This window comes from Colobus angolensis, unplaced genomic scaffold, assembly GCF_000951035.1.
Source record: "Colobus angolensis palliatus isolate OR3802 unplaced genomic scaffold, Cang.pa_1.0 Scaffold233, whole genome shotgun sequence".
Taxonomy (NCBI): domain Eukaryota; kingdom Metazoa; phylum Chordata; class Mammalia; order Primates; family Cercopithecidae; genus Colobus; species Colobus angolensis.
In genome coordinates this window covers 3832882-3858552 of record NW_012115522.1, presented here as the reverse complement: position 1 = coordinate 3858552, position 25671 = coordinate 3832882, and the positions used below count along the sequence as shown (strand labels likewise).

Here is a 25671-nt window from a genome sequence, read left to right as displayed (position 1 = left end):
GAACCACCGTGCCTGGCCTCAATGTAACTTCTAATGTCACCTTCTTTAGGGGAACTTCGCTATCCTGGCAGCCGGGGACAGTCTCTCTCTCTCTTCTGAGTTCCTATAGCTCTTCTGCTCCATAGACCTTTCCTGTACATACCATTTCCAGACTGTATTGTGTTAATATAAAAATCATATGAGTTCATAGATAATAGGAATAGCTACCATTTATGAAGCTGATATGCTGGAATGACAAATATACTCTATCTCATGTACCTCCTCTAGTCAGTGATCCTGACAGCCTGGAATGCTGTGTTGAGAAGGATTCTGGGGCCAGATTGAAGTTCAGCAGATGAGACCATCACATTCAATGCCAGGTGCCCATCACGGACTCATCTGCCCATCAGCCAGCCCTGCCTGCACCTGTGCTATGCCCACTTCCTTGACTGTGTTCTTTTCCCAGTTGTTTAGGCAGTGTTCTCCCAGATGAGGCTTATATGCCCAGGTCTTTTAAGAAGTTGATCTTGGCTGGGCACCGTGACTCACACCTATGATCCCAGCACCTTGGGAGGTAAAGGCAGAAGTATTGCTTGAGCCCAGGAGTTCGAGACCAGCCTGGGCAACATAGTGAGACCCTGTCTCTAGCTAGGCACAGTGGCTTGCACCTGTAGTCCCAGCTACTAGGGAGGCTGACGTGGATCGCTTGAGCCCAGGAGGTCAAGGCTGCAGTGAGCCATGATTATGCCACTGCACTCCAGTCTGGGAGAAAGAGCAAGACCCTTTTTCAAAAAAAGAAGTTGATCATGAAGAAGGCAGGGTTAGGGGGCCAGCCCCACTGCGCCCAGGTAGGACTACAGGTGAGAACCTCGCAGAGCAGCGGGGCAGCTGCGGTGCACCATGCACCGCCACGTCCAGCAGAGGGCATTGCTCTTCTCTGAGCCTCTGCCTTACCCACTACCAGGGAGATACGGGGCTGAGCCCCAGCTACCCATCTCCCCTCTCTTGCGTTCTTGTTCCAACAGCGCAGTGACTGCGATGCACTCAGAGTTTTCAGAGAAATTTCTCATCTTTCAGTCTATTTGATTCTCATAGAAACCCAATGAGCAGGATAAGGCATCATGAGCCCATTGAACAGATAGGAAAGTGAAGGTCTCTCAGAGGGGACAGGACTTACGTATTAATAAGCAGTGGAACTGGGAACAGAAACTCCTCCACTGTGTATCACACTGCTGGTTACAATGGAAACAGGGAGGTCAATACTGCATTGTAACATCCCCCGTCTTTACTGTCAAAAACGCCCCTCCTTTCTATTGGGATCTCTACACTGTGTGTGCGTGTGGTGCACACGTTTGTCTCAGGGTACTAGTGTCGCACATGGAGGCTCCTGGACACATATGTGCCTGGCTTGCAGCCCTGCTGACATACCAGCCCTGGGACCAGGCCCGTTGCATCTGGTTGCTTCTACAGGTGCCATACTGTACCCCAGATAACTCTGAGAAAATGCATCCTGCCTTCCCAAAGTTCTGTGCCATCTGAGAAAAGCTAGAACCCACTAGGATGTTCCTTAATTTGTATCTGGATAAGGTGTTCTACTGAAGTCAGAGCAGAAAACAAGCCACCCCCACGCCTCTCCCCAGGCCTCCCTTGATGAGGGTGGAGCCCCAGCGTACCATTGGCCCAATGATGGGGGAACAGATGTCCCGTCCCAACCCCACAGTGATGAACTAGGTCCTGGATAGGGGCCCCCTTTATCCTCCCAATCCCCGCAGCTGGAGGTGGCCCGGCACCCACATCCCTGTTTACATCTTCAACAGGCACCCCATTCTGCAGTCACCTGCAATTGCCACATATTTTCCCAGGAGAAAGAGGAGCCCTAATGTGTTATGTTTAACTAGGAGGTCAGGGGTTCAGTCACTCACAGATTCCACCTGGGTGTGGAAGTAAAATTCGCAGGGTCTGTAGCCTTGGGGGTCCCCTCTCCAACCCTCTTTGGAAGGAGGCTTCTTGGCAAATGTTGGGGCACAGGGGTAGTGTGCACCCTGCTCTGATTTCTCTCACCCTTGAGGGTCTCTCAGGTGCTCAGGTGAAAGTCCATCTGCCCGGGGCTGCCCTCTTCCAGCGGCATCTGCCTGGACATCAGCTCTCCCATAGCCTGACCAGCAGCATGTCTATTTCAGGGGTGTTTGGGGAATGGGACTCTTCTCACCTTCTTCTTAATAAAGACCAAGAATTGATTCCCTCCCTGTCTCCTCCTCTGCACCTCCAAGGTCATTCTTTGGAAGCAGGAGGCTCACTGATTACCCCAGGAGGTTTCCCTCCTAGGGTAACCAGTCTTGGACTTGCCTAGAAAATGCTTTTCATATCCCTTTTTGTCAAACCTCATTTCAATTTGCCTCCGATCTACCATGCCTTGCAGACTTCATAGAGTGCATTCCTTGATCATAGGCCATGCAGCAAGTGCTTGAGGGCAATAAAAAGAACCTTAAGGTAGGCTCCTATCCTCAAGCAATGCATATTCTAATCATTTATCTCATGAGAGATTAATATCCAAAATAAATTGAGAATTCCAATTCACCAGTGAAAATACAAATGACCCAATCAAAAAAAGTGGGGAAAAGATTCAAAATAGACATTTCTCCAAAGAAGATAAACAAATGATATTTAAAAAGCACATGAAAAGATGCTCAACATTACTAGTCATTAGGGAAATGCAAATAAAACTACAATGAGAGACCACACCCCTTAGAATAAAAACAAACAAACAAACAAACAGAAAATAACAAGTGTCTGGTGAGGATATGGAGAAACTGGAACTCTTCTGCCTTGGGGGTTCCCTTAAAGCACAAATGTAATGGAAATGTAGCAGAAACGTAAAATGGGGCAACCACTGTAGAAAATGGCACAGTGGTTTCTCAAAAAATTAAACAGAATTCCCATATGATCTAGAAATTACCGGATATATACTCAAAATATCTCAAAGCAGGATCTCAAAGAGGTGTTTGTGCACCCATCTTTATAACAGCATTATTTACAATAGTCAAATGTCTATCAACAGACAAATGGAGGAACAACATGAGGTATATTCGTACAATAGTATTATTCAGGCTTTAAAAGGAGGGAAATTCTGACACATGCAACAACAAAATGAACTTTGAGGACATCGTGCGGACTGAAATAAACAAGACACAAAAAGATAAATACTGTGTGATTCCATTTATACGGGGTATCTAGAAGAGTCCAATTCAGAAGCAAAGTAAACAGTGGTTCCCAGAGGCTGGCGGTGTTGGGGAAAGAGCAGTTAGTGTTTAATGGGTACAGAGCTTCAGTTAGGGAAGATGAAAACGTTTTCTGGAGAGGGATGGGGGTGATGGTTGTGCAATAGTTCTAAGGAACTTAAAAGTCCTTGAACTGTATACTTAGAGTGCTCACAATGGTAAAATTTAGGTTCTCTGTATTTCTATATATTTCTCTATCGGGGCAACAGGACTGGCTACATAATTTGCAGGCCTACCCAGTGCAAAATGAAAATGGATGAGCCCTTGTTCCAAAATGTTTAAGAATTTCAAGAGGGTCACAGCAGTGCATTAAACTGAGTGCAGCGTCCTTTGCAGCATCCCCCATGAGCACAGGGTCCTTTGGAGCACTCTCCAGGCCATCCCCCATGAAACCGAGTACAGGGTCCTTTGGAGCACTTACCCAGGTCATCCCTCATGAAGCCAGCCCGGCTGGGAGGTTTGTAACAGTTAGTTTTCTGTGTCAACTTACCAGGCTACAGTACCAAGTTATTTAATCAAACACACATCTCTGTGTTGCTGTGAAGGTATTTTGTAGATGTGGTTAACAATCAGTTGACTTTAAGTAAAAGAAATTACCCTTGATACTGTGAGGGTATCCCATGAAATCAGTTAAAAGGCCTTAAAAGCAAAAATCTAGGTTTTCAGGAGAAGATGAAATTCTGCCTCAAGACCAGAGCACTAACTCAGCCTGAGTTTCCAGTCTTTGGGGCTCCCCTATGGATTTCAGGCTTGCAAGATTATGTGAGCTAATTCCCTGAAATAACTCTCTTCATAGAAATATATATTGGTTCCATTTCTCTGAAGAACTCTGACTGATACATAAGAAAAGAAAGAAAAGAAATGGATTGGTGAAGTTAATAAAAACAAAAGCACAGCAGGTTTTGAAAATCATCAAGTCCAGATCACCCGGATGTTCTGCATATGAGGAAACCAAGGCTCAGAGAAGTGATGAAACTTGTCCAGTGTCACACAGCAAGTTAGGAAAGGCGATGTCTTCACACTTCTCCACCAAAGAGTGCCTGGTAGCCGTGTGTTTTCTATAGCTTATATTTTAATTTCTAAACGTCTATGAATTTTGCATTCTATTCCATTATATTATTGCGTTTTCCATTTTAAAGTAGTGTTTTATTTTCCACATCGTTTTCCCGAACATTTCTGCTGTAGGAAGCAGTGCCATGCCTGTTCCGCGGCCTTCTGACCCCGCACGCCAACCCGATGGAAGTAGTGAAGACAGCAGGGACGCACAGCACAGTGGCTTACGCCTGAAACTCTGAGGCTCAGTAAAACTTCAATTCCTAGAAGCCTAAGGCCATCGAATGTTCTGGAAATAGACTTTCCAGAACCAATGCACTTTCGGTTCAGCTTTTAGATGCATATAAGATGCTCTTTCTTTGATGTGGGATTTTTTTGGTGCTTGAGATCGTCTTTCCAGAGAGTTCTCCTTGCAGAGAGAGATCTTTTGATATGGAGCGGCGTGAATAGAGACCCTAAGTTGGGCGCTGAAGGGCATAGTGGATTCGATCCATGTGCCTCCCCGTCCTCAGGCCGCTTCCTTTCCTGGTTTCCAGGCCCTCGCTTCTCCGAGCGCTGCCGTCCCCATCTAAGCCCAAGGCACTGTGAGCCCGCGCTGCCCCCTTGTGGCCAAAGCCCTCCTCAGTTCAGGAAACGGGAACGCGTGGCGGCCAGGCTGGGAGGGAGTCGGTGCACGTAACCCGGCTTCTGCCTGCAGCATCCAAGAAGTTGCAATCGCTTGAAAGGATGGGGAACGGCGCCTCCCTGGCTAGCGTGAAACTCAACCACAGCATAGCATTGACACTGTTGGCCGTGAGCAACTCTGAAAGCTGAATCTGAGGTGAGAGGTCGCCTGCCAACAGGACATGCGCAAATCTCACCATGTAGAGTGAGTGGCTTCTCCCCTCCAGGCGGCCACCTGGCCCCCACACTCCTCAGGTGCAGGGCCGAGAAAGGGAGGGGTCCAGGTGAGCTCTGAGCGTCCCGGGGTATGTAGCACCTGGCCACCACTCAGAAAGCCCCCCACAAAAATGCAAAGACTGGGAATTGAAGACAGATGCCACCTCACTTCGCTAGTGGGGGTTGGGTGGGGATAGCCCGACATCCGCAGAGCCAACGTGGCCACCTGCATGGGAGGGGCCCCAGGGTAAGATGAGGCTTTGTGACCTAAGGAAGGCGGGTAGGTCGGGCTGACGGGGGAGAGGGGCCAGTGAAGCTCCCATCCCTAGGGTCACAGCTCAGCTGAAGGAATCTCACTCTGGGCCTTCACAGGGGGAGCATCCTGTTGGCCCCTGCCCGGGGGGATTCGGGTGGCCCCTGGTGGCAGCTGTCTGAACCCAGGCGAGGCACACAGGAGGACACCAAGCCCTGGCCTCCGACCTCAAGCTTGCACAGCCTGCTAGTCCCACGCTAAAGTGATTGAGGAATGGCACAGAGAGGGGAGCGGCCCCCAGGGAGGCACCAGGGGAATTGCCAAAAAGGAAGAGTTCACTACAGGACAGTTGGTTTCAAACTGGAAGGGATGTCTCCGAGTCCCCTGCGAGAAAGGTCTTATCCTTAGGTCTGCGGTTACTATTTTATTTAGTTTAGTTTAGTTTAGTTTTTTGAGACCAAGTCTCGCTCTGTTACCCAGGCTGGAGTGCAATGGCGCTATCTCGACTCGCTGCAAACTCCGCCTCCCGGATTCAAGCGATTTTCCTGCCTCAGCCTCCCAAGCAGCTCCCGCCACCATGTTCAGTTAATTTTTGTATTTTTAGTACAGACGGGGTTTCACCATGTTGGTCAGGTTGGTCTCGAATTCCTGACTTCAAGTGATCCACCTGCCTCAGCCTCCCAAAGTGCTGGGATTACAGTCGCGAGCCCCCATGCCCAGCCAGGTCTGCGGTTACTAGAATGAGGCCAAAGTTGGGAGCTATTGCCAAAATGGAAGAAAGGAAGACAGAAGAATAGCTGAGTACCCTCACCCCAAAGTCCAGGTTGGGGGGCCTTGAGTAAGTAAAAAGGAAGAATTTCAAGGCAGTATCTCAGCAAAGACACAATAAATATCTGAGCCTGGTGGTGTATCTTAGTTTCCACCCTGGTTTTCTTCCCCATGTGGCAGGGCTCTTCAGAGATTAAGAGAAGTCCAGACATTTCCAGAAAATTCTAAAGCAGACTTACTGATATTTTGGTTGAAAATTTCTGACGCACACAGAATGAGATGATTTTGTGCTGTGCTCAAGGTAATTGCAATTACAGTTTTAAAAATCAGTACCATTAGGCGTGGTGGTGTGCACCTGTAGTCCCAACTACTAGGGAGGCCGAGGCAGAAGGATCACTTGAGCTCAGGAGTTGGAGGCTGCAGTGAGCTATGATTCCACCACAGCACTCCAGCCTGAACAACAGGGCAAGAACTCATCTCTATTTAAAAACAAACAAAAATACCTCGTGTTCTCTGAGCACGTGGGCTGGTGAAGGGCACAGGTTTCAATGTGGAAAACAAACACCTTCCTTTGACGGTGTCGGTGCATCTCTGTGGTTTTATACTCATGAAGTCATTTGTAAATATGTCAGTGTCTTCTTATGAATGTGAGACTGGAGTAAGTGTCCCCCTGCCACCCCCTCCTCGTGATTAACCTTAAGGATGGAGGCTAGTCTTTATAGTATTGGGCACCTGAGTAGGACCAGGGGTGAAGCTGGGGTCCTGGGAGAATGTCTGGTACCAGTTCAAGGCCATGGTCTTTGTTCCTTTGGATGTTGATGGCAACAAATGAGGACAGGCAGGTAGTATTGCTCTACCTCTCCCTGTCCCCTGTCCTTCCCTGAGGAGGTCCCCACCCTGCCTTGGGCTGGACCAGAGCTAGCTAGTGGCAGCTGTTGGACCCCCAGTGAGCTAGCCCTGAGCGTGGCTTGGTGGGGGCCGGGGCAGGAGGAGCTGTCCACACTGCGATGTGGCCCCAGCCAACACTGAGAGATGCTGTCATCTAGGAGGATTATGACCAAGGGGCTGGGATTACAGATTAACCAGATCAGCGTAGGAGAAGAGCAAACAAAGCGTTCATTATTAACCTTGTAAATGTGTCCCCCAGGCCTGGCCTTCGTTGCTATCACATCGGCTGACTTAGTAATCATTGGTTCTATAATAAACCCTGGAGACCCAAGCCCTCTTTGCATTGTCTCTAGAACTACTGTATACTTCCTGGGTTTGCCACTATCCTATTTTCTAATGAGGCCCTGTGACCCCAGAGTCAGACCTGGGTTCATTACTAGCTTCAGCACTTACCAGTGGCACACCTGCAAAAACGTGGTCCCTGTTATTCCCACAGCCCAGCCTCTCTCACAGTGACCTCGCCCTGTGATGCACATCATGTCTCAGCCTCATGTTTCATTGTGGATAACAACTCCTGGAACCGGTTTATTGTGGAGGCTCAGCTCATTTGAAGACACGAATGTGAACCTTTTATTTATTCTAAACAGTTCCATCAGGTGTTCCATCACCTGGTAACATCTCAAGCAGACTCTATGACTTCCAGATAACTCCACAGTTAACAGAACAAGCAGTTTGCTTGAGACTGTCAGGCATTTCCACATCAAAGCGCTTTGCCTCCCACTCTGCTGCCTCCGATTCTACACCAGAGCTCTGCTCTGCACACCTGCGTGGCTTTCCGGCTCCCACCCCTTTCCTACTCCAGGCCACTTCACAGTGAGGGGCGGGCAACCCCGAAGTTCCTTCAGCAGCCTCTGTGGGCCACAGAGGCTTGGGGTGGCGCTCCCACGTTCTGGCCTTCCTAGCCACAAGACACTTATCTGATGCAGGCTATTCTGGGAAGCCTTTGTAATGTGGGGAAAATAACCCCTGCCTTGGAGAGAATTATGGGAACCTAGTGAAATTACATGAAGTAATTGGCCCAGGGCCACTGTTACAGTTGTGCACACCGTGCACTGCACAAGTCCAGCGCCGTTTCACCTTGTATCCATGCGAGATTGTATCTTATTACAATTTTCTGGCAGATGACAGTCAAGTGTCAACATAGGGGCTCAGCAGGGTTGGTGCCGCTTCCCTTTCCAGACAGATGTCAGATCCCTCTCTTCTCAGCACATCAAGCCCTGCTCCCCCTTTGCCACAAGAGTCCTAGAAGCCAGACTACTGAGGGCTCAGAGTCCGCAGTCCCCCAGCCAGAATGAGCCTCATCTCATCCCCACACCTTGGTGAAGTCATGTCGTGACTCAGTCTTCCCAGTGCCTCAGGCTGGAACCTCTGTCAGGGACGGAGAGATATCTAAGGACCCCCAAGCCCAGGTCACTGTGCAGAGGGAGAAGGAGGTGCAGAGAAGGGGTCTCAGGAAGCCTCAGAACCAGCTCTAGCATCTTTCAGGGTGCTAGTATATAAGAGTGTAAAAAAAAAAAATCCAAAACACTGGATATAAAAGCTGGGCATGGTGGCTGATGCCTATAATCCCAGCACTTTGGGAGGCTGAGGCGGGTGGATCACTTGAGATCAGGGGTTCGAGGCCAGTCTGGCCAATATGGTGAAACCCCATCTCTACTAAAAATACAAAAATTAGCTGGGTGTGGTGTTATGTGCCTGTAGTCCCAGCTACTCAGGAGGCTGAGGCAGGAGAACTGCTTGAACCTTGGAGTTGGAGGTTGTAGTGAGCCAAGATCGCACGCTGCACTCCAACCTGGGCAACAGAGTGAGACTCCGTCTCGAAAAAAAAAAAAAAAAGAAGCAGCAACCAAAAAACCCACTGAATATAGTGACTGCCAGAGCCTAGTAACATAACAATGGAAAAGAGAAAGTAACTTTTGAAACAGTGTGACGTTAATGTGACATATACTTTACAATCATGATCACTTAAACAAATACCTTTGACCCCATAATCCTAATTAATGTATATCATTTAGTGAATCACAGTGACTTTACTCTGAATTTCCCTGACAGCCATACTAAAATACTTACCTTGGACATAAGCTAAGCTTCAAGTTTGTTGTTTATAACTTCAAAGAGAGACAAGGGACAGTGACTTAAGAATATTCTAAGCTATAAATTTACATGTGGACTTTGCTACACACCTGCCATGCAGCCAGATGAGTTTTGTTCCATTGCAGTACGTCTGATGACCAGAATTCTATAGAGAACATTAATGAACGAAAAGCCTGAGCTTTAAGACTGAGATTGGTACCATGAGTAGTCATGGCCACCTGCTGGCAGCGTAGGGTGCTGCAGCCCAGCTATGGTTCAGACTAAAAGCACAGAAACTCCTGTGGTCCAGGGAAAGATATGAAGACTGTATAAACTGGCAGTGGACAGGAAATGCCGGTCAAGAAGGTGCCCCTGGGATGCTGAGCTCTTACAACTCGCAATCAACAGCTCTTACAAATAAAACTGCTGCAGAAGTAACAGCTCTTACAAATAAAACTGGTCATTTGGACTTCCGGGCACCAAATGTTTTCACAAGAAAAACATCAATTTTGCGTTATAATACTAAGTATATCTTACTGTTACTACTTCTTCGCCTTAACTTTCAGCATATTCCTTTAGGAGATTGCCACGCCTTGGTCAGAATACATTGACAGTTTTATAATAGAACAGAAAAGCTTCAGTTTTCAGGAATATATTTCAGTTGGCTTGTTGAGAGAGAGACATCAGGGAGAGACATCTCTCTTCCCGAAAGCAAGCAATTCTTGAAGTAGATCAACCTTGTCATCATATCCCTTTTATTCTCCACTGTATAACAGTCCCTGTAGCATCTTAGCCACTGCTTTTTTGTTTTTACTTATTTTCCACCCCACCCACCCCCGACCACCGCTCGCCCCCAATAGCAAAATGAAGACATGCTGGGAAGCCAGCAACTCAACATAAAAAGAGGACCCTCCATGCACTCAGCTCACAAGACAGTTTTATTGAATTAGTTGCATGCAGGAGCAGTTCTGTTCTTCCCATGAGCAGCAGATTCGAGTGTTAGAGTGCAGGATCCAGAGCGGGGAGTGGCTGGGCGAAGCTGGGGGCCTGGAGGCTGGGGCCTGGTCACTTGGTGACATGCAGAGCTCTCTCTGGGGGGCTGCAGCTCATCTCGGGGGAGCTGGACTCAGATGCCCCCGTAGGTCCAAAAGCAACATTCACATCTCATTCCTCCCTGAAATAAAAAAGAGTAATCCACCAAATAAAACATCCTCCAAAGGAAAAACAAAATTCCCGGTAACTTCCTGGCTTTGTTCTTGGGCTCTGGCTCCAGGTGGAGTCATTCCCACCAGACTATGGAGTCTGCACTTCGTTTGTTTTTTTGTGTTTGTTTTTTTGGCTCCCAGAGACTCACTGGGCCCTGCAGGCTGGCAGGAAAGGCTCGCCTGCTTACCTTTGCTTTTTGCGGTATTCCTGCAGCGCTTTCTCCGCCACAGTCTCCATAAATTTAGGGTTCTTCCTGGAGACCTCTACAGGGACCGTCACAGTGATGGGATCAGAGTCAAAGAGCTTCACAACCACCTCAGTGACACCGGAAGGAACATCTGAGTCAGAAGTGTGGGAAGCCACCTAAATTGAACAAAAGAAAAGAGAAGAGCTGAAACACTGTGGTCAAAATGCGTGCATTTTGCAACAGAAGTCAGGCTTCTGATGGGGAAGTCCTCCCGCTCCTCTAAGAAAACCTGGAGAGCTGACGCCAGTGCTGCTTACGCATCTAGACATCAGTACAGCTCAGTGGACAAGTGACCTGGTTCACAGACACTCATGTGTTGGGGCAAATGCCATCTGCAAATGACCAGCCCAGGGAGCACCCCAAAGAATAAAAGTGGTTTCCAAACATTTGCTTTGGGCAGCCATTGGTCAGACTAGAGTAGAAAAGAAATCCAGGGGGCCTGGAGGGAAGAAAGAAAAGAAAAAGAAGGGTGCCCAGTACTAGAAATAAGATTTTTTTATTTGATTTTTTAATTTTATACGTTATTTTGTTGTTTTTTTTTTTTTTTGGTTTGTTTGTTTAAGAGACAGTCTCACTCTGTCACCCAGGCTGGAGTGCCGTGGCGTGATCACAACTCACTGCAGCCTCCACCTCTGGGCTCAGGCAATCCTCCCACCTCAGCCTACTGAATAGCTGGGACTACAAGTGTGTGCCACCACACCTGGCTGATTTTTGTATTTTTTGTAGAGAGGGAATCTTGCTATGTTGCCCAGACTGGTCTGAAATTCCTAGCCTCAAGCATTTCTCTTGCCTCGGCCTCCCAAAGTGCTGGGATTACGGCATGAGCCACCATCTCTGGCCGAGAGAGAAGTTTTTATCACTGGCAGAGAATGATATACTAATTCACAAGCCATTTTACATGCCAGAGGGCAGCCATGTAGCTTTGAGGAAAGAACAGAGGCTTCTGGTTTATTCACAGGTTTGTGCACCAAAACAAAAACAACAACAACAAAATACAGGCTTGGCAGTCAGGCAGTCAGGTTCGAATACCCACCCAAGTCACCCATCAGCTATCACACCTTGGACCTTGGCCAAGCTATGAAACCTCTCTTACTTTACTCCTCTGTAAAATACAGTTACATTTCCCCCGAGTGGGTGATGAGGCTTCCAGGCAACAAGGGCACCTAACGTTTTCTATTTCCTGCCATGTGATAAATGCTTGATCAAAAGCACACATGCCCCTGCTCCCGATCACAGCTCAGGCTCCCCAACCACAGCATGTGGCTGGGACACAGCTCACCGTGGTGACCCGCAGATAGTACTGGTCTTCGCCTTGCGTGAGGTTTGCCAGCCGGGACACCCAGTTAAACCGCTCGTTCAGCTGCTCCAGCAAGGAGGAGGTGTTGAGCATCTTCCACTGGTAGGACTGCAGCAGCTCGTTGTATTTCCTGGTCAACCTCTCAGCGACCTGGAGGGAGTCGTTGAGCTCCCGCCGCAGCTGAGCCTGGGAGGGGTTGTTGGCCGAACAGTCTGCCCAGAGATAGAAGAAACGAAAGGCAGAGGTGTGAAGGGAAGGCTACATAGGGATAGAAGCATGAATGAATGGAAGTCAGGACATGCAGCTGGGAACAAAAGCAGTGCTTCCCTAAGGGAAGGGCCACAAACTGGAATTGTCCACAACAAAATAAAGGTTTTGCCTCGGACTGTGAATCTACATGCTGCTTCCATCATCCAGAAAGTCTTTTGGGTTTTTTGTTTTTGTTTCTGTTTTTTTGAGACAGAGTTTTGCTCTGTTGCCTAGGCTGGAGTACAGTGGCGAGATCTCGGCTCACTGCAGCCTCGACTTCCCAGGCTCAGGCTATCCGCCAACCTCAGCCTCCTGAGTAGCTGGGGCTACAGGCACATGCCACCATGCCCAGCTAATTTTTGCATTTTTTGTAGAGATGGGGTTTCTCTATGTTTCCCAGGCTGGTCTCAAACTCCTGGGCTCAACCAGTCTACCCAAAGTGCTGGGATTACAGGTGTGAGCCACCACGCCCAGCCTGAGAAGCCTTGCTCTGGAAAAATATGTCAACTGACCTAAACAGTGTGCTTCGTGACATCATTGATTTATCTTTGGGTGCCAGACCCTTATCTCTTGTGACAAACTGTGTTGACCACACTTCCAAAAGCACTGATCTCAAGTTCTCCTTGTTCTCAGATCTGGAGTGGCTCTCACTGCCCTAGTCCCTCCCAGGAATCATTTCCAGAGAGAAGGAATATTACTCACAGCTGCCATTTGTGTGGTACTGCCTGCATCCCAGACACCACAGAAAGTCCTCTCTGGATATCCTTTTTCCCTAAGATTGGATCTGTTCTGACTTAAGGATTAGCACTCCTATTTGACCAATAATGAAACTGAGGTCCACAGAAGTAGTAATAAGTAGCTTACCTACAGCCATAGAAGAAATGATCTCTGGGCCCAGGATTGAACCAGGGTCTTCAGCTCCAAAGCTTGGGCTCTTCCTACCCTGGGTCTGTGGTTCTGGACAATCCTCCAAGCTTGTCTTTTTTTTTTTTTTTTTTTTGAGACAGAGTTTCGCTCTTGTTGCCCAGGCTGGAGTGCAATGGCGTGACCTGGCTCACTGCAACCTCCACCTCCCCGGTTCAAGCTATTCTCCTGCCTCAGCCTCCAGAGTAGCTGGGATTACAGGTACCTGCCACCACCCCCAGGTGATTTTTCTGTATTTTTAGGAGAGACGGGGTTTCACCATGTTGGCTAGGCTGGTCTCAAACTCCTGACCTCAGGGGACCCACCCACTTTGGCCTCTCAAAGTGCTGGGATTACAGGCGTGAGCCAATGCACCCAGTCCAAGTTTGTCTTTTGAGCATATCTGCAGAGGTGGCAGTTCCGGTGCCAAGAGTTCATGCAGCTGACGCACTGGCACCTGGTGGCCAGGGGTCCTTGCCCGCCTACCTGCCCGCCCGTGGCTGGTCACTGAGTTCATCAAGAGAGCAGGGAAAAGAGAATTCATTCCTCTTGGCCCTGAGCTGCAAGTTGTCAGATTCATTAAGAGCTAGAAACTGCCCACTAGCTCTTACTGTTTTTCTCCCCCTAAGTTATTTCAAAAATATCCAGAGGCAGGTACATCAGACGTGAGTTAGGGGAAGGGAGATTTTGCCTATGCTTTAGGATGATGACTGCAATTATTTATAGTAAAATAAAATGTTAGGTGAGGAAAGAAACAGAATTACTAACAAGATGCCAGGTTGAAAATAAATATGTAATAAAGAATCTTCACTATTTTACCAACAAATAATTTTAAAATAAGAAAAATCAGCCAGGCGTGGTGGCTCACACCTGTAATCCCAGCACTTTGGGAGGCTGAGGCAGGCTGATCACTTGAGGTCACGAGTTTGAGACCAGCCTGGCCAATATAGTGAAACCCTGTCTCTATTAAAAATACAAATTTAGCCAGGCATGGTGGCACACAGCCGTAGTCCCAGCTACACAGGAGGCTGGGGCAGGAGAATCGCTTGAACCCAGGAAGCAGAGGTTGCAGCAAGTGAAGACTGCACTGCCACATTCCAGCCTGGGTGACAGAGCGAGACCCTGTCTTAAAAAAAAATAAAATAAAATAAGAAAAATCCTTGAGAGCCGAGGCTTAGTCTAGAATAGAGGTTCTCTACTGGGGTGACGCTGTCACCCAGGGAGATTTAGCAAGTTCTGAAGTTGGTTGTCACAACGAAGGGAAGGGAGCTGCTGTCCTCTAGTGGGTAGAGGCCAGGAGTGCTGCCAAACACCCTGAACTGCTCAGGACAGCCCCCCACGACAAAGAATGACCTGGCCCAAAATGTCCGCACTGCTCACACCTGTAATCCCAGCACTCTGGGAGGCCGAGGTGGGAGGATCACTTGAGCCCAGGAGTTGGAGACCAGCTTAGGCAACATAGCAAGACCCCATCTCTACTAAAAATAAAAAAATTAGCCAAGCATGGTGGCACAGCCGTGTAGTCTGTTACTCAGGAGGCTGAGGCAGGAGGATCAGGCTGCAGCCACTGGGTGATAGAGAGAGACCCTGTCTCAAAAAAAAAAAAAAAATCAATAGCACTGAAATTGAGAAATCCTGGTCTAGAGGTCCCAGGCAGTACATGCTTATATGGTTGCAAGCACCTTAAATAACAGTAGGCAGTCCTCTTCAGTGTGGACTATTTAGCTTAGCTTACAGAATTACTCTTACCAATAATCCTCTAAGAATCTATCTCAAGCCAGGCACGGTGGCTTACACCTGTAATCCCAGAACTTTGGGAGGCTGAGGCGGGCAGATTACTTGAGGTCAGGAATTCAAGACCAGCCTGGCCAACATAGTTAAACTCTGTCTCTACTAAAAATGCAAAAATTAGCTGAGTGTGGTGGTGCACACCTGCACTCCCAGCTACTGAGGAGGCTGAGGCAGGAGAATCACTTGAACCCAGGAGGCAGAGGTTGCAGTGAGCCAAGATAGAACCACTGTACTCCAGCTATAATCAATGACTGGTAAGACTGGCGCCAGCTGCACTCTCAGCTGTAATCAATGATGGTTAAGATTGGCGCCAGACCCGAGCCCAGCCTGCAACAACAGAGTAAAAATCAGCACAAGAGGTCCAACCTGGGCCCAGGCATCTGGACATCTTTTCTTCAGGCCCTAACGTGACTAACTTTCTTGTGGTGAGGTACCATGTAATTGATGCCACTCTGTGATATTTTTATAGAAAAAGCCCCAAGGCCTGGTTGTGCACTCATCTACAGCGACTTACACTTCAGCCTCTTAAAGCACGACTGTTTATTTTGCAGTGGCTTCTAAAATTACAGGAGTGAGGCTAGGAATGTTTAACTAGACCCTGGCGGCCTGCCATGGGAAACTCAAACTAAGCATTAAGTAAGAGCAAAGCCACCAGATCGATAAGCTGTTTACAAGGGGAAACAATTAACTCTTTCTGAGTATGAACTGCTGTGTACCAGGAACTAGTCCAAACACTGTCACAGCTGTTATCGCTAAGTGGAAAGAAGTTAACCCATAATGAAAGCTGGTGAAACGGAGGGGGGAGAGTTGAAGGGAAATATTCCCTTTGCCTAGGGGACCAACTAGCCAACCAAAGGGACTATTGCTTGGATGCCCAGGTACTGAGATCTGTGACTTCTGTGGCCAGAGGCTGCCAGGGGCCCCGGGAGAGAACACAGCACCCTAGAATTGAAGCCCAGCTCACCCCTGTCAGGGTCAATCTTGGATAAGTTATTAACCTTTTTATGGCTCAGTTTCCTCAGAGGGTCATTCTGAGGAAATGTATGTCAAGTGTTTAGAACAGTGCCTGGCCTCTGGTCAGTTTTGTTAAACAAAATACATACTGTCTGCAATTTCATAATCTGCAGAGGGAAATGAAGACGCCTACAACACCTGGCACTTGGGAACAGAATCACTGAGGAGTGCCAGGGGGATGACTTTTTTTGACAAGCTTTTTTCAACATGGGCCCGATGGGGTGGAGGGCACTTTTACGTCTCTATCGACGTCTCACCGACTTCAGCGACAGCCTCGCATCATCATCTCATTCTAAGATGAGGAACCCAAGCTGCGTGAAGCTCAGGACCTGCCCCAGGTCACAACCCAAAGGCGGTAGAGCTGGAATCCAAACGCTTATCTGTCTGACACCATAAAGGCAGTACCAGTGAGGCCCCAGTGACCCCAGGACACAAGGTATCGGAGGGGGCGTCTTGTGGTCTGGACCCCGACTCACCCACAGACAAGATCTCCCGGCACTTGTCACACTGGTCCTTCATCCGCAGGCAGCCTGTGGAGTTGTGGCGGATCTCCCGGCACACAGCCCGGTCGTCGTCGCCTTCTGGGGACACACGAGGGAAGAAGAGTCAGTCATCCAGCCATGCAGAGATGGAACCCACTGATTCCTATTGTTACTTTTATTTATTTTTTATTTTAGAGACAGGGTCTCACTCTGTTGCCCAGGCTGAAGTGCAATGGTGCAATCATAGATCACTGCAGCCTCCAACTTCTAGGCTCAGGTGACTCTCTTGCCTCAGCCTCCCAAGTAGCTGGGACTACAGGTGTGTACCACCACACCCAGTTAATTTTTTTAAGTTTTTATTTTTGTAGAGACAGGATCTCGCTGTCTTGGCCAGGCTGGTCTCAAATTCCTGGCCTCAAATGATCCTCCCGCCTTGGCCTCCCAAAGTGCTGGCATCACAGGCATGAGCCACCACGCCCAGCTCAGTTCTTTTCCTCTTTAAATAAGAGTAATATCACCCTTGTGATATTGCTGGGGAAAAATCGAGATGACACCCACTGAGCCCTCGGCATGGTTCTCAGCATCTAACGGGTTGCTCAAAAGGCTATGAGCTTCCACCCCTTCTCACCTCGTATGAATTCCGTGGGTGGGTGCTGGAAGGCCGGGCTGTGGAAGTGGATATCCATGGCCTGCTGAGCCTCGTGTATCATCTCAAGGAAGGGCTGGAACATGGCGTGGAAGTTCAGGGGCTCATACGGAGAAAAGGGCATCAAGCTGCGGACGATGCGGGACTTGGGAAAGAAGAAGTGAGGCCTTCGGTGGGGCAGGCTGAAGGGCAGAAAATGGTAGGAGTCCTGGGGCTCCCGGGCGAAGAACCTATCCTGGAAGAGCTCGTCCAAGATGCTGGATGCGCGGCTGAAGCGGTCCTGCATGACATCCATCATGTGTGTCTGCTGCCGGTCGTTCTCCAGCAGGGAGTCGATGCGGTCGCCGTTTATCCAGAAGTAGAAGGGTGAGCTCTGGTTCAGGAACTCCTCGAGCTGGGACAGCCAGCATGGGCACAGTTAGGAGAAGCTCACCAAGGCCATGGCCTTCTGGCCTCCCACTCCCCGGGGAGCCAGGCCAGGCCAGGCCCTGCCCATGGCTGTAACAGTCACATAGCAAGTGACTAACAGCCCAGCTGGACCAGCCCCCAGCACCCCAACTGTCAGGTCCATGCCCTTTCCTTTTACCTCCCTCCATGGGGGACAGTTTTGAGACACCTGGGAGGCCATAAGAGTCACAAGGCCCAACATTTCAGGTTCATCCACGGTCATCTTTGGCCACCAATGATATCCACCCCCTGCTCAGCTAAGGGCCAACTGATGTGACTTCAGGGACTGGAGCAATTCACTGAGTCCCAATCAAAAAAGCCCTGCAGCAGAGGACAGGAGCAATACTAATATACTAAAAAAATCTTACATTGGCTGGGCACAGTGGCACATATCTGTAATCCCAACAATTTGGGAGGCAAGGTAGGAGGATTACTTGAGCTTAGGAGTTTGAGACCAGCCTGGGCAACATGGCCAAACTCCATGTTTACAAACAAAATACAAAAATTAGCTGGGTATGGTGGTGCGTGCCTGTGGTCCCAGCTACTTGGGAGGCTGAGGTGGGAGGATCACCTGAACCCAGGAGGTCAAAGCTGCAGTGAAACATGATCACACCACTGCACTCCAGCCTGGGTGACAGAGTGAGACCCTGTCTCAAAATAAAAAGAAAAAAGTTATTAAATCCTTCCACATAAGTGGACACAGGGCTCTGCCATCCCACGAAGCAGTTATGTCATCCAGCTAAGCACTGCTGCATGAGTTTTCTAAGAGAAGGTAAATACTTGGCCTACATCCTTTTGATGACTCCACTCTCACTACTCATGTCAGACATTACCAATGGAGCATGGCACTCTGGGCCCCAATGCAGCCAGCCAATACTAATCAATTGCATCTGGCATGTGGAATGAAGCATATTTCACTAGGCTCCCGTCCTTCCCCACTCAGCCTTGGCCACTGATGTGTCCGTTTTCACCTGGCGGCCAACCAGGCCCGAGCCACTTCTGCAGACGCGTGCGTAGAACTTCATGCAGGTCTGTTTCAGGCAGGGCTTACACTCTTCCCAGAGGGCCATCATGGTCTCATTGCACACTCCTGGGAACTCCTTCAGCTTTGTCTCAGATTCCCTGGTCTCATTTAGGGCATCCTACAGGAAGACATGAGGCTGGCTGAGTCACACAGAGACCACAGGCTCACACACCCAAGGAGGTGCTGGGTGCCAGGCCCTCTGCCCAGGGCAGGCCTTCCCACAGGATGGCCACCCAGCATGCAAGTGCGCACCCCTGCTCCAGTTCAGGCTTCCCTTCATTCACCCATCTGGAATCCCCTTCCCGCTCGGCTTGAAGAATCCACTCATCCTTTAAGATCCAACTGTTCCCTAACTCCTAGAAGCTTCCCAACTCCTGGAACCCAGGTGGACAGCACCTCTCTCTGATTCAGTGCGCTGATCATCTACTCAGTGACTACCCTCTCACTGAAGCCTCATTTTCTATTCTTTGCTTCTGGTGTTTAAATTTCATCTTCCAAAGCAGGCTGCAGACTCCCTGAATCTTATCTTTCTATTGCAACCATGCCTCCTGGCATGCAAAGGGAATGGCAGGCTTTCAACACCAAAGCCACACCAGCTGTCACGATTCTCTAATGGGTCCTTGCCACTTGACCCAATAATTCTCTAAGAATCTATCTCAGGCCTGGTGCAGCGGCTCGCACCTGTAATCCCAGCACTTTGGGAGGCCAAGGCGGGCATATTACTTGAGGTCAGAAGTTCAAGACCAGCCTGGCCAGCAGGGTGAAACCTCGTCTCTACTAAAAATACAAAAATTAGCTGGTGTGGTGGTGCACACTTGCACTCCCAGCTACTTGGGAAACTGAGGCAGGAGAATCGCTTGAACCCGCGAGGTTGCAGTGAACCGAGGTCAAACCACTACACTCTAGCCTGGGTGACAGAGCGAGACTCTGTCTCAAAAAACAAAACAAAACAAAACAAAACAAAGACTCTACCTCAAAGGAATCCCCTGACAAAGAAAAAGATGCTTAAAAATATTCGGTACAGTATTATCTTATGGAAAAAACAAAAATCAGAATCGACCCAGATGTTTAAAAGAGACAGGTTAAACAAACTGGTTCCTACAAAGAGTAAATGGTACATCATTACAAAGGATGTTTATAGTCCATTTTGAATATTATCATATGTACTCTTTATGTCAAAAATTCATAATTTTGTACATAGCCACTGTCAAAAAAGCACAGAGGAAAAGAATAGGAATAAATATATCAAACGTTAACAGTGACTTGTCCTTGGGCAAAAGGATTATGGAAAAACTTTTCCTCTTCTACTTTTCTATATTAAAGTCTCTATACATGAATGTGTTAGTTTTCAAAAAAAATTAGCCTATCCACACCCCAGAGTTACGTGAGGTCTTTGTCCTGCTCCGTCATCCCCTGTCCCCTGCTGGGCAAAGACAGCCCACCTCCCACTGAGCCAAGACACAAGTGCCACCCATGTTGCCTACTTCCTTTCCTTCTGGCTCACCTACTCCTCAACTAAGACGTAGCTCTTAGTTGTAGCTCTTTGAGACACGCTGTTTTCTCCAAATGTGATGTGCTTTATTATAAAACCAGAATTGTTGAATGCCAGACTCCAGTGATAACCACAGAAGGGTGAGCATGAGACATGCTCCTTCCCCAGGAGCTATTTGAGGATTCTCATAGAATGGTGAGAACTGGCCTGTTAATCCCAGCACTTTGGGAGGCCAAGGCAGGCAGACCAAGAGGCCAAGGTTAAGAGTTTGAGATCAGCCTGTCCAATATGGTGAAACCCCACCTCTACTAAAAATACAAAAAAGTAGCCGGGTGTGATGGCGCATGCCTGTAATCCCAGCTACTCAGGAGGCTGAGGCAGAGAGTCACTTGAACCCTGGAGGTGGAGGTTGCAGTGAGCTGAGATCGCGCCATTGCACTCCAGCCTGGGCAACAGAGCAAGACTCCATCTCAAAAAAAAAAAAAAAAGAATAGTGAGAACTGATACTGAGGCCAAGAAAGGGCACAAAGCCTGTAAAAAAGTAGAGCTGCATCCAGGCCAGCATTCTTTGAAGTGGCTCCCATGGCGCTGTGCTAAAAGCAGCCAGAAAAAAAAATTATAAAATGAATTCCCTGGTCAATTTGGAAAACTCTAGGTTTCATGGAGTTACACAGGTTTCTTTACTGCAGAACTTCTCAGAGCCTTTGAAATGCTTTTAACATGCATGATGGATCATGAAGCTGGCAGGTAGCTACATCTTAGCATCTGAAGTAGGGCAACCATGAGAGGAGGTTTGTAGGATACTCTTAAAGAGACTTGATTTCTTAAGTAAGTTGTTCATTGAATTACAGTGTTTTAGTTTTGCCGAATCATTAAGCACAGGCTAGACCTGCTATATCCACTAATGGGTTTAAGATGTTTCTTTATGAAGTAGTCCAGAACTCTAGGAAGACGTGGGGTGCAGTGTGCCTGCCTTAACCCTAACCGTATCAACCCGACTAGATAAGTTTCCTGAAGGTTGGACACCACCCCCATCTGGGCCCCCGCCGCCACCCCGTCCAGAGCCTGCTTGGAACTACTACGTGGTCAGGGTTTAGAAGCATCTATTGAAATGAATCTGGGCGTTAGGCCCTGGGCCAGGCTTATAACAAAACCTGATCCAAGATCTCACTCCCTGATGCTTTCAAAAGCGAATGAACCTTTCCTACTTCTTAACTACAGCCCCAGCATCAGCTGACACAGCCTGGGAGGACTGCGGGTCACCATGGCAACCCAGCAAGGCACCGTGCAGTGACCCCCTCCCTCCCCTCCAGTGGGATGGTCAAGGCAGGGCAGCGTTTGTGGCTTCTCCTGACCTCTTTCTTCTTCTTGGCTTCCTCTAGGTTGCTGAGCAGTGTCTTGCGCTCTTCGTTTGTTTTTTCTATGAGAGTCTTTATCTCTTTCACCCCGTTGACAGCATTTTGAATTTCCTTATTGACGTACTTACTTCCCTGATCGGACATTTCTGCAAGAGAAGTGCAAGAGGTAGCATGAGGCGAGAGGAAGATGTGGCCTCGGGATGTAATCCTGGAATGAGCTGGAATGGCCAGAAAGGCCCGTTCAGTTCAGGGCTGTCAAGGCCGGGACCCCCACCCCTGCCGGCAGGCAGCAGCATGGCCCCAGCCTTGCCCTGGCACAAGCTCCCATCACAGGCTCCTTAATGACTACACCCTACTGCCCAGAAATGCAGACCACGGGAGCTGGCACACTGGCACACCCAGAGCTATGCCCAACCACTGCCATGTGCCCCTGGAGAATGAGCCGGGTGCAGAAGAAACTTGTCAAGGAAAAAAAACAAAAACAAAAAACCCAGAAGTGTCAGCTCTGAAGCATCAAAATATAAAATATTGTTATTTTGGACACAAATCTTTCTAGAGTTCAGTTTAACCAGACATGTATATTTCTTTGTTCCAATGCAGTGCCAGGTGACAGGAATAAGATGAGTTAAGGCGTAGCACTGGTGACAAATGCAGCAAAACACTGTGTCACCTAAGTGCTACTTCACTGGTATTTATCCCATGCCAAGCACTGCGCCGAACACTTCATGTGCAGTTTACATAATGCTCCAGCCCCCTGCCACGCCCACTTCGCAGAGGGAAACATGGGAAGTGTGGTATGAGAAAGGGTCAAAGTGTCAATCAGGTAGGAGGAGTACGTCCTGGAGGTCTAACATACAGGTGGTGCTTATAGTTAATAACACCATATTATAACTGGAAATTTGCTAAGAGAGTAGATTTTAAGTCTTCCCACCATCCCACCATAAAAAGTGGTCATCATTTCAATGTATGTGCATTTCAAAACATCATGTCATATACCTTAAATATACACAATTTTTATTTGTTAATTATATCGCAATAAAACGGGGGGTGGGGGCAGTGTCATGAGATCAAGATAGTGGCCCAAAGTCACCCAGCTGAGAAGAGGTGAAACAGACTCACACCCATGTCTGATCTGGGTTCTTAACAATGATCCTGCAGAAGCAGTCAGCTCACAGGAGGAACAAGCTCTGGGCACTCCAAAGGGGAGAGGGATAAGAGCTCCAATGGTCCAGACACAGCTTCGTGGAGGAGGCCTGGGAGCTGGGCCAAGGGGCCTGGGAAGGGAACAGCTGAATGAAATACAGCAGCCGAAAGTGCTTGGGAAATGCCTGCAAATGCCGGCAGTCTAATGCACGCAGAACCTGAACTGGGAGCCTGGGAGCTGAGGCCCACACACAGGCCTCAGACCCAGTGCACAAGATAAAAACGGTCTGTAACACTGGGGCCTGATAGAGAGGCACTGAGCAGAGTTGGCTACCCTGCCCTCTGACCTTATCACCCTGTGGCCAGAGGAACATCACGCTTGGTCTACTCACCCTGGAGCTCATTGTCCGAGACCGTCTGGTCCCCCAGGACCTGCCCACTCTCCCAGGTCAGCAGTAGCCCCACAAACAGCAGCAGTGTCTTCATGGTGCCTCCAATTCTGGAGTCCTCGCACGCCTCTGTTTGCAGAGAACAGGGGACCGTCATGGGAACAGCTTAGACAGCCTGCTGGCGTCCCGCCCACCTGCCGCCTGCAGCAGCTCCCCAGGGCCTCACTGCCCTCGGCTGTCCCCACAGCAGGCACTGCTGCACTTTTATTCCTGAGGAAATGGGGGAAAGGACCAGACTCGCCATGGACACCTCAAATGAAATGCGAAGGCAGGAGGTGCAGGGCGGGAGGGACTGCAGGACAGCAACGTTGAGTGGCCAAAACAAGAACCCTGGCATTGGTGGAGCCAGGCTCTTGTCCAAGCCACATCCTCCCCCGCAATCAGCGAGGCACACAGGCTTTCTGCATCCTGGCCTCCTTGTCCAGAGTGGTATCGATCATGTCAGACACTGAAAATACCCGCCTTAGGTCACGCATCTGTCCCTCCCCATGCCACCTCCACAGAGGGACTGCATCCCACAGACCAGCCACGTCCTCTGCAATGTGCATCTAAATCTTCACCCCAGCAGACGCTCCCCATCCACCACAGCGCTGCAGCCCCCAGGGGGTTTCAGCACCACCTGAACTTAATTTTCAAGAGCCGGAGGCAGCAGCCGCCAGCCCTTCAGGCCGAATCCATCTGCATCCCTGGTGGGAGACTTGGACCCGGCTGCCTGTGCTTTCAGGGGTGGAAGTAGTGGAAGCCAGGAAGGACAATTCCCTTCAGAGAGTAGACAGGGTTCGCAGTGGCCCGAGGAGCAACCTTCCCAGAGAAAAGTCCCTTTGGAAGGATGAGTCCTTTTGCTCTGCCGGGCCCTCCACACGGCCCATCTCCTCTAAGCCCACAGCAGGCTGCCCTGCCAGTGTTCCTGCCACCACTGGGCTGGCTGCCCTGAGCCAGGGGGCACAGGCCACAGCCCCAGTCTTACACAATGGACCCTTTCCCAGAAGCTGAGGCTGTTGCATAAAACAGAAACCCCTCCCCCTGCACCCCACCCCTACCATCCCCCCTCCTAAGAACTGCTTATCTGAGCTCACCCATTTCCCATAACAGAACCAACAGGAAGGTGGGGTTCCCCTTCCTGAAATGGTTCACATCCAAAGCCCGCTCAACCCAGCAGGCCCATCTGGACACTCAGTAGCACATTAACAAGGAGTGCCTCTCACCAGAAGTAATCAGGCACACAGAGCCAGGGAGCAGTGTGGGAGAAGAGATGGGGTCAGCGCCTTCCCCAGAGACGGGGTGGGTGGTGGACACCAGGCTCACCAGGAAGGCTGTCGTCTCACGGGCTCTGCCCCAGCTGCCCACTGAGCCCTGAAATGCCTCCAGCAGGAACAGAGCCTTTGTCATGCCAGAGAGACAAAGCCAGCCAGAAACACCTCTCTGCCAGGGGCCCCTGAAAGCAACAACTTCTGGAAAAACCCATTCAGAACTAGGTTCTGACCAGAAGACAGGGTGTTGGGCCCTGAAGAATGGGGCAGCCAAAGGCAAGATGCAGGAAAGGAATTCTAGACTCAGCAGCGGGCATAGAGAGCCTGGGGTCCCTGGTAAGCCATCCAGCTTAGAACTGGGAAGGGGGTCGTTCTTTCACCCAACCCCTCCACCTTAGCAGTGAGGCTGAAGCCCAGAGAGGGCATGGGACTCCCTAGGGCCCACAGCATGCTCATGGTAACCCCAGGATGAGAGCCCAGCCCTCCCGACCCCTAGTCCAGTGTTCTTTCCTTGATTCCAAGTCACTTAAATATCTGAGCCCCAGTTTCTTCATCTGTAAAATGGATCTAATCCACACCTCAGAGAGGAGAATGTGTTCTGTAAACAAGAGAGTCTTATGTAATCATAGTAAATTCTGACTACTTCAAAATTAGACTGAGGTCTGAGGCTGGGCATTGGCCGTGTCTAATCAACATGTCTGGAGAGGGGCAGGAAAACCGAGACAAGCACACAGAGGCCACCTGTGGTCCCCCCGACTGTGTGGCTCTGCTTTGGTGAAATGGTTGACCACTTTTTAAAGTACTTATGAATCACTGCAGGGCTGGTTATAATGTTGGTTCTGAGTCAGAATCTGCTTTTCCAGCCAGTCTGCAGGTGATGTGGATGCTGCTGATCCGAGGAATGTTCTAGAACCATGACTGCAGAGCCGACCTCCTTTCCTTTGCTCAGACTCACCTCCCCCCTCATCTCCTCTGCCTCCTGGGAGCCTGGCTGCCAGCTGCTCTGGGTGGAAGAGCCATGTCAAGGCCAAGGCCCTCGAGTCCCCAGCACTACCACACAGCCTCATTCCCCCTAAGAAGGCTTAAACCACCTGGCCTTGCTCCTTCTACCAAAAAAGGCCAGTTCTGTGGACAAAGGGGCTGTGCAGGTGAAGAGAAGGAGGAGATGGGGTGGGGAGCAGGCTGACTTTGAGAGCAACTCTGCTCCAGGCACACCCTCCTGGGAGCTTTGAACTGAGCAACTTCCCAAAACATTTCCAAGCAGGGCAGGGCTGGAGGCTTAAGAAAATCAATGACCTGGTGGGGCGCAGTGATTCACACCTGTCATCCCAGCACTTTGGGAGGCCAAGGCAGGCAGATTACTTGAGGAGTTCGAGACCAGCCTGGCCAAGGTGGTGAAACCCTGTCTCTACTAAAAATACAAAAATAAGCCGGGTGTAGCA

The 25671-nt window shown here is 49.4% G+C and overlaps 1 protein-coding gene across 3 annotated transcripts in view; it reads right to left on the bottom strand.

Annotated features, from left to right (window-relative positions):
• Positions 1–10151: 10151 nt before the first annotated feature.
• The window catches only part of CLU (clusterin), a 17387-nt gene continuing 1867 nt past the window's right edge, over positions 10152–25671 (bottom strand). Inside the window, exons 1-9 of one of the 3 annotated variants that reach the window (XM_011944586.1) lie at positions 24056–24205; positions 22923–23048; positions 21385–21533; positions 18485–18655; positions 17049–17460; positions 16415–16519; positions 11964–12193; positions 10625–10800; positions 10152–10405 (exon numbers count right to left, since the gene is read on the bottom strand). In XM_011944586.1, the coding sequence (XP_011799976.1) occupies positions 10396–10405; positions 10625–10800; positions 11964–12193; positions 16415–16519; positions 17049–17460; positions 18485–18655; positions 21385–21533; positions 22923–23048; positions 24056–24059 (1383 nt within the window). In that variant the 5' untranslated portion in view covers positions 24060–24205 and the 3' untranslated portion in view covers positions 10152–10395. Of the gene's footprint in view, positions 10406–10624; positions 10801–11963; positions 12194–16414; positions 16520–17048; positions 17461–18484; positions 18656–21384; positions 21534–22922; positions 23049–23598; positions 23892–24055; positions 24206–25671 lie in introns of those variants that run through there. The other 2 variants (XM_011944587.1, XM_011944585.1) reach the window with 2 other exon arrangements.